This window comes from Chanos chanos, chromosome 10 (assembly GCF_902362185.1).
Source record: "Chanos chanos chromosome 10, fChaCha1.1, whole genome shotgun sequence".
Classification (NCBI taxonomy): domain Eukaryota; kingdom Metazoa; phylum Chordata; class Actinopteri; order Gonorynchiformes; family Chanidae; genus Chanos; species Chanos chanos.
In genome coordinates this window covers 22164996-22173668 of record NC_044504.1, presented here as the reverse complement: position 1 = coordinate 22173668, position 8673 = coordinate 22164996, and the positions used below count along the sequence as shown (strand labels likewise).

At 39.5% G+C, this 8673-nt stretch overlaps 1 protein-coding gene across 1 annotated transcript; it reads right to left on the bottom strand.

Moving 5' to 3' along the window:
* Window positions 1-378: 378 nt before the first annotated feature.
* On the bottom strand, window positions 379-4069 carry ankrd1a (ankyrin repeat domain 1a (cardiac muscle)). Its single transcript, XM_030787485.1, has 9 exons — window positions 4043-4069; window positions 3347-3529; window positions 3001-3126; window positions 2680-2787; window positions 2186-2284; window positions 1729-1827; window positions 1190-1288; window positions 741-839; window positions 379-477 (listed from the first exon to the last, which is right to left on the bottom strand). Exons 1-9 carry the CDS (start codon window positions 4067-4069, stop codon window positions 379-381), a joined length of 939 nt encoding a protein of 312 aa, XP_030643345.1.
* Window positions 4070-8673: the final 4604 nt, after the last annotated feature.

The following is an 8673-nucleotide window of genomic DNA, read 5'->3' as shown; positions in this document are numbered from 1 at the left end:
ATGGGGCCCTCTTGTCACTAAAAGGACAGTCCTAAAAATTCATTTGTGTTCATAGTGAACATTTATAATCACTTGGACTGTAACTGTGAGAGACATAAAGTTCCAGCAGATTCACATAATGCCAAACTATACTTTGACCTCTTATTTAACTCCTTCCATTGCATTCTCAGAGAATCTTATCAGCCATTACCAGCACTACAAGACAAAAAGTTATGTCAGCCACTGCTATCAGGGCTTCAGTCCTCAAATCATTGGCCAGCAATCGTTGACAGTTCTATAATAAGCCAACCACGAAGCACAGCTTGCATTTATCAAGACCAAGTCTTGTAAGAAGTTAATAAAACCCCTGAAGGATGTGGATGAGAAAAAATCTTTTTTTTACATCGTTGGACTTATTGAATCTTCTTTAAAGTTGTTCAAAATGTTTTTAGCTCCACTTTGCCAAGATAGAAGACTGTCCATTGGAGACTTTCCGTCCTAAAAGAGCATCAGGAAGAGAAAAATAATAAGAAAACTATTGAGTTATGTTTGTAGACAGATTTTAGACTCCATAAATCAAAGTTATGTAATGATTCAGTAATTCTTTGTGTAGTGTCTGAATTAAACCCCAGAGGGTGCTGTGCTGTAGTTCATGAGCATGATCAGAGCTGATGGACCACCTCAGTCTGTGTATGTATGTATGTATGTATGTATGTATGTATGTATGTATGTATGTATATGTAGTTTTAGTCTTTACTCACATTGTTCTTTGTCTTCAGATTAGCCCCATAAAGAAGCAAGAGTTTAATCATTTTGAATCTGTTTATCCTCACTGCATCATGCATAGGTGTGTCTCCGTCCTAAAAGTACAAGTCAAATTTTGTCAATACGTGTAATTGAGATTCCTCAAGTGCATGTAGGTCAGTCTGAGTCAAGATGAATTTAAAATATATGCTTTTACAAATTACATTCATGATACGACTCAGCCTTAAAACACTCAGGTTATTCTGTGGGAGTTATCATGTGTTGAATGTATTTTAATGTAATGTATTGTAATGTAATGCTTTAATGTTCTGTATATATTTTTTGCTATTGGACACTGCTTTCTTTCTCATCATTTAACACCGCAGCCAATTTAACACAGATAAGCATATGTGCTGTTTTTGTGAGCAGAAAGAATGTGAAAGAATGACAATTCTATACATCTTACCCTGTCTTTAGCGTTAATGTCTGCTCCACAGTGAATGAGATATTCTGCACATTCGTAGTGACCAGTCCTCACTGCCACATGGAGAGGTGTGCTATTCAGCTGATAGAACACAGAGAAAAAAACCCATAACTTACAGATCTGAACAGCTGAAGTACATATTAGCCTGCTATATTTTAGATGACTATTTATTTGAGTTCTAGAGCACTACAACTTAAAAGGACAACTTTGAATATAATAAAACAACAGCAAGGATGGTACCTAAAGAACTATAATACATTATTTACTGGTACCAATAAACCGTTTATAAAAGACAACAGTGATAAAGTAATTCAAGTAGGGAACTACTAAGAGCATAGCAGTGCAGCAAAGGTTGTAGTTGCAACAGTCATCACCAACAGGTCTTGTCATTTGTTCTGATTAAGAATTATTATTGACAGAGTTCTCAGTATCATCTCATATATCCATAATATCCCTCCTACTTGTTTAAGAGAGCTGTTTAATCCTCATGACTGAAATGCACACTGTGCATGTTGGTGTACCTTGTCCCTGGTGTTAAATTTGCCTCCATGGTTTAGCAGAAGCTCCAGGGCAGGCAGACTACCCCCTCGACACGCCCAGTGCACAGCTGTGGAGTCCAGCTAGAGAGACAGAGCCATATTAGGGTGGTAATAAATGGGTCTAAATATGAACGCCTGTGAAGATTAATTTCGTATCTTTAATCAAATTATGTTCCATTTATTAATTCCTTTTAAAGTTATCATGGAAATTTTTTGCCAGTGGGTGCAATTCTGTCTGTTGTTGGAGGTTCTTCTAATATATTTCAGATCTCATTTTTTGTAGTAGGCCATTCTTGACAAAAAGTCTATTTTGTATTGCCACTGTTTCTGAGGGACTCCGCCCTGCCTGTATAAGGCAGGAGGTGTCTGCCAGAGATAAAATGACAAGCATCAAATTCTGTCTGTTGTGTGCTGTACAGAGGGAAGTTAGGAAGGCTACCTTGTCTTTGTTCTCGATGGATGCTCCAGCCTCAATGAGCCTCTTCATGATCTCGACGTGACCTCGGTAGCTAGCTTTGTGTAAAGCAGTACGCTTAAACTGTGTGTGTGTGTGCGTGTGTGTGTGTGTGTGAGAGAGAGAGAGAGAGAGGGGGAGAGAGAAAGAGAGGGGAGAGAGAGAGGAAGAGAGAATTAGATTCAGTGTGAAGAGCAGTGCTGTACAAGAAGGTTATTACGTAACAGAGAGAGATAATAGGAGTCTAAGAACAGCTCTTCTGGCGGTGGTGCACAGTGGGAAGAGAAGGATATAGGATATGGTATATATTACCACAGTGATTTTCTGCGTGTGTGTGTGTGCAATAGGCCTTAGATCAGGGTAAGTGTTTTAACTGGATATGAGAACATTAATATACTGCCTTGTCTCTGGTCTATCATATGTATGAATTAAGGTCACGTTATGATTTGCCTGGCTCTTTGGGGGTTATTAACACTCACATCATCACAGACATTGGGATCTCCTCCATCTGAAAGGTATTTCTCCACCACAGGTAATTTATTTTCCATAGCAGCCATCAGGAACATAGCCTTATCCACAACATCTGGCTGAGGAAAAGAAGGGTACAGACAATGATTAACATGAGGTGTTGTTTTGTTTTGTTGAAGGCTATTATAAAACATAGTGGTTTTCATATGAACAATGATTTGGCAAACAGCTCAATGCTAATTACGTCCCATTTTCTGTGTATGCCATAACAGAAAATGAGTTTTTACAGCTGACACTAAATATTCTTCACGCTCACTTCCTTGCTTTCTCACCAAGACTTCAGGTTCCGGATCCTTCTTCTGCACTAGCTTCTTTCTCTCTCTTCTCCTCTTTTTCAGCTTAATGATGTTAAAGAGGTCATCCACTGTTTCCAGCTTTAGATGCCCAGAGTAATCAACCTGAGGGAGAAAGAGTGGTTTAAAAGAAGAGGAAGAATCAAGTTTCTAAGACGCAGAGACTTTATTTAGACTTTTCAGTTTGCGCTTTTTTTAATTGTCCCTCATCTATCCACAATGAGTCTGCTATTGGTTTTAACGGAGCTGTTAAAACCCTCCTGAAATCATGTGCAAGTGTTATCTTTAATGAGCTTTTTGTATTTATACTGCATGTGTCTCTCACATTGAGTGTGATGTTGAGATCATTCTCAGTGATGTTGTCACTCTTGCATGTGGCGCTCAGCTCCTTGTGTGTCCTTAGATCGTCCTGTTTCTCATTGTTGACAGAGGATTCATACTCGCCCACGGCATACACCTCAGCACGACGGTCTCCTGTCTCCTTTCCCTCACAGCGCTTCCCAGTAACCTGTGATTGGATGACATCTTTATCAGTCATCCATTTCAAACAGTGCCCTGAATCTTTCTTTCACAGCCCAGAGAGTCCTTGTTGCTTTTAAATTCAAAGCTAAACTTAAAGTGGGAGTTGGAGCACTGTTGCGGTCAAATTGAACTAGCTAAAGACATAGTGGCGCTTGTGGTCTGAGAGATATTTAAAGATGCATTCATCCATCCGTCTAGTAGATATTAATACAAAAATATGCCTCGGCAGTTGTTTTATTCCAAACAAGTGGAGTAACTCTCACTGCATCCATCCATCTGTGGGTGTGTGTGAGTGCGTGTGTGTTTGACAAAGAGCAACAGATCAACCTGTTGTACTTGTAAATTTCTTTTTGCGACTTAGAGTAATTCATTTTTCTCTTGTTGAAGAGGAGAACACAGTTACATTTCAATAAAATATCCATTAATATCAACCTACATAAAGACCAAGTGGAAGCAAAAATCATACTGGATAATTGGATAATCCATAAATGTCTCCTACCAGTTCTTCCACGCGTAGCAAACCCATCTTTGTATTTCTGAGAATTTGTCTTCAATGTGTCTTTCTGTATTTTTCTGTTTCTTTTCTTCTCTTTCTCTCTCTGTCTTCCTGTATGATCTGCTCTTTTGTGTTGAGACACGCCGAGGTCCAGTCTCTTAATTAGAGTTCCCAAGTGGTTTGAAGTCTCTTGGTTGTATTCTGTTGGACCTCTCTTCTTTCACCTCTCATATATATACTGTTCCTGAGAGACCCTAAAAAAACTCTCAGTGAGATCACGTTCCTGAGTGGGCAGAAAGACACACAGTCTACCCCCCACCCCACGCCACCCCACCCATGTGGCTGGGTAGAAGGCAAAGTGTCTTCTTAGGCTCGTTTGGCGCTTAGGCTCGTTTGGCACTTAGCCACCACATGATCTGATGTCACCCTTAGGCGGCTAAGAAAAAAGTTACCGCATGGCAAGACACGTTCACACATTCTTTAAACCCTGTCTTTCTCTCATTCTCTATTTACTGATGGCATTTGCTATGAGAAAGGTGAAACCCAATGCAGTTTACGAGGTCAGTTTGTCCTGCTGCGCGTGGTGACTAAACGACCGAGAAATGCGCGGCTTCCGTCTGCCCTCGCCCCCACGCGTTTACCAGCAGCAGGTGAAGGTTAGCCGGCTCACGCGAAGCATTGGACGTATGACTGTGTCGCCTTTACCTCCTGAGTCAAGGACGCGACTCAAGTAAAATGTAAATACTCAAATTGTCATGTAAAATATTTTCAGCGCAAGATCTTGTATGAATCTCCTTAAAAAGACAAAAATTGTCTGGATCATTTAGAGATCAAATAGCCAGTCGTTACAGTTTGGTTTGTTTATACAGTATCATATTTCCGGTTCTCAACATGCTTGTGGTTAAGTGATAGAATATTAGATACGCCACTATTTTTAATAATGACCGTAATAAATCATATCTTCCCCTTATGAGGAACACGGACCCGTTTACAGAAAAGAACACGCCGGTCTGGCCGTGATTCTCGTGTGCAAGAATGAGAGATATGCGATGACACACCTATAAAGTTTCTCCCTGAGTTCTTCACCGTGTGACAATAATGAGGTATAGGCTTTTAATATCTTTCAGGGAACGACTGACAACTTGTTTTCACTTTCCGCTTACGGACAGAGATAAACTCGTCGGTTGATGTCACTGAATCATGCCTTTATATATGCAGGTGCTCCGGGGTTATAAGTTGGTTAGTTGTCCGTGATGAAGCAGGGGCTGCATGAGGAAGCAGTATATAACTGTGCAATAACAGACAATCTTATTTATTTAATATACGGTTCTTCTTCTGTTACAGGTCTGAGATAGCTGAGAGGAATAAAGGTTTGCATTTAGTTTGCATTAATGTGCAGCTGAAATGAGATACAATGAAAAAAAAAATAGTGACTATCTGTAGAGATCACCCATATTCAAACTAAATTGATCCAACTACAACACTCACAATGTTAAACAGGGTTAATCATGGATATCACTCATTCATGTAAAACATATTTATATATGTGTGTGTGTGTGTGTATATATATATATATATATATATATATATATATAGAAAGAGAGAGAGGGAGACAACTTAAAGAAAAAAATTAAAATGCAAATTGGAACAGATGGCCACACAATAGCTATACTTAATGCGCTGATTCAGACAAAACCATTAATCCATCCATCCATTCATTCATTCATTGGCAAAAAATGCATTAGCACACTTTATTGCACATAACATGAAAATATGCTCTCTAAGATTTAGATTGGATTTGGGCTAAATTTGAAAAAGAAAGAAAGAAAGAAAGAAAGAAAGAAGATAAGAGAAGCAAATGTTGTTTTGTTAATACATTTTGTGCTTTTAATTATGATTTAACAGGTGCAGAGTTAATAGAAGAGGAACATCCTGGGATGGGCTCTATCCTCGACTCCACTGCAGTTGTTACTGGTCAGCCATCAGAGGACTGTCCATCAGTAGTCCAACTGTGACAGCGTAAAGCCAAGCAGGATATTGTGGAGGATACTAGTATTATTAATAGCAGTATTGCAGCATCTGAATTACAACCTGTTTTAGCATTAACTATGAATGGAAGTGTAAATCTTACAGTGACATAAATCTACTTTTATGAGACAGAACTGCTGTGATTGATTGCATATGTTATGCTGTTTGTGAATTAATGATTGACCAGGTTTGTTATACAGTTTTACAGGGTTGTTAACAGGTTTATTGACATGATCATAAAGAGCTGATGGACAACAACATGGCAAATACACCCAATCATATAACTGCACCCCCCCCCCCCACCACACACATTGATCTGTCTGTCTGTCTGTCTGCCTGTCTATCTATCTATGTATATGCACATGTGCATACACACATACACACACACACACACACACACAAACATACATATATATGTGTGTATGTATGTATATGTGTATACACACACACACACACACATATATATAAAATGCAGAAATGAATATTGGGTCAGTGTTTGCAATCAGATGGATCTGACCTTTATGTATGTGTATGTATAAAAATAGCTAGTGATTTGCAGGTGTCACTAATGAGACTACTTTAGTGAGTATTATGTGTTGGATATGTGTCAATACCTCACAGAGATTACACAGCACTCCCTACATGAGTAACCCAGTGACCTTGGCCAAGGACTTCCCTGGCATGAGTGTGTGTGTGTGTGTGTGTGGTATTTCAGATATGGTGGCAGCTGTTTAAATCCCAATAGAGTTGTTGTTATAATAGTGATTATTATTATCATACAGGATAAGGAACACGGGACCAGCCTAGAATAACCATGTAGCCATGGCTTAAGAGCACGTGTGTCTCAGTGAACACATAGCCATTCGCGCACGCGCACACATTCACACACTCACACACTCCCTCTTTCTCTCTCTCTCACACACACACACATACACACACTCACTCAAAACACATCATAATTCCTAAGTACAAAATTGTTCCCTCCCTTGCCTCTTCTTTTGGTCCCCGCTGTCAAATTTTCTCTGCTTTTTAATCTGCTGTTCTCCCATCTCTCCTTTTTGTCCATCTAGGGCATTCTCTGACTTTTCTCATTCACGTCCTCCTCCATCCCCCCTCACCTCATTGTCATTGTCATGAAAAGGTGACATTCTTGGGATTATATTGGACATGACATTTGACCAAATAATTATGTTTTTGAAGAGGTGGAATGGCGAGATCACAAAATCTAAACACTGTTGTTGGCCTGGACCTCTAAGCACTAATCACTATGGCTATATCAATCACAATTCCTTTACTCCTGGACCTCAAAGAAGAGCAACAAGGACAGTAGACCACTGGGTATCTGGGATAATTCAAACACATACCAGAGGGGGACCAATGTCTCCCTGAGCAGGAGGGATTTGGGAATGGCCTGCTCTCCCACTAACAGGGATTTGGGAATGCTGCTCGCCTTCTCAAAAATTCTGCCTCGACAATTTGTCACGTGATGGGGGATTACGACTCACTCTGTCTCCCACAGGAGAGTTTGCACATTAAATATGTGGTATTCACATAGTATATACCACACACACACATATACACTGAAGTGAAAATCTATCTCTCAGCTGCTTATGAGTCACTTTCTTCTCCTCTGACCCACCCACCCATCTCTGTCACTCTCTCTATTTCTGAACATAAACATGTCTGGCAAAGGCACTTAATGTCACTCTATCTATCTATCTATCTATCTATCTATCTATCTATCTATCTATCTATCTATCTATCTATCTATCTATCTATCTATCTATCTATCTATCTTCATCTAATCTTCAATAAGAGCCAAGTCTAAAAATATATCATTTGAACTATACTGATGATTTAGACTCCAAAGCATTTTTAAAGCCACATCATAAATATCAAATAAAATACCATATAAACATCAATGTACAAGACAGTTGTAACGATAGACCAGTTGAGTGTTTGCCTCAGACAAATACGAATTTTTAAATTATGAAATCAGCTGGAGTGATGTCTGGATTTTATTCCCTATGGTGGAGAGACCGTTCACTTTAGTAATATCAACCCATCAGTGACTGACACCCCCATCCCACCCCACTGCAACCACTATTCAAGTGACCCCAGTCTTATCTGAGCCACTGCAGACTTGAGAGAGAGACAGGAAAGAGTGGGAGAGTGAGAGAGAGAGAGAGGGAGAGAGAGAGAGAAAGAGAGAGAGAGAGAGAGAGAGAGAGAGAGAAGGACAGAAAATGGACAGGATCTTCTTTATGCTAAGGAAAATAGCAAATCATTCCACACCCCTACCCTCTCCCTCCACCTTCCTTTCTGTTTCCCTCTCCATTTCTTAGGCTTGCTTTCACTGAAAACAATGAGAGTGATAAAAGGTTAAAAATAGAAAAATAGATGTCGGAGCGGAATTACACAACCTCTACCTGAAGCCTACCTGTATTTCTACATTCAGTGAGAGGGAGAGAGAGAGACAGAGAGAGAGAGAAACAATACAATGAAAATGTAATATTAGCTCAAGTTTAGTTTTCCAATGATGCTCTGAAGGTAAAGTTGGATTTCAGATTATTGGTGAGTAAACAGTAAAGTTTATGACAATGAAC

Bases quoted from the DNA above. Each gene is read 5' to 3' on its own strand.
- ankrd1a (XM_030787485.1), bottom strand. From the start codon at position 4,069: ATGGGTTTGCTACGCGTGGAAGAACTG. The intron at 1,289-1,728 runs GTACACCAACAT...GTGTTCTATCAG, and splicing joins AATTTAACACCAGGGACAAG to CTGAATAGCACACCTCTCCA. The intron at 478-740 runs GTGAGTAAAGAC...ATGCTCTTTTAG, and splicing joins ATCTGAAGACAAAGAACAAT to GACGGAAAGTCTCCAATGGA.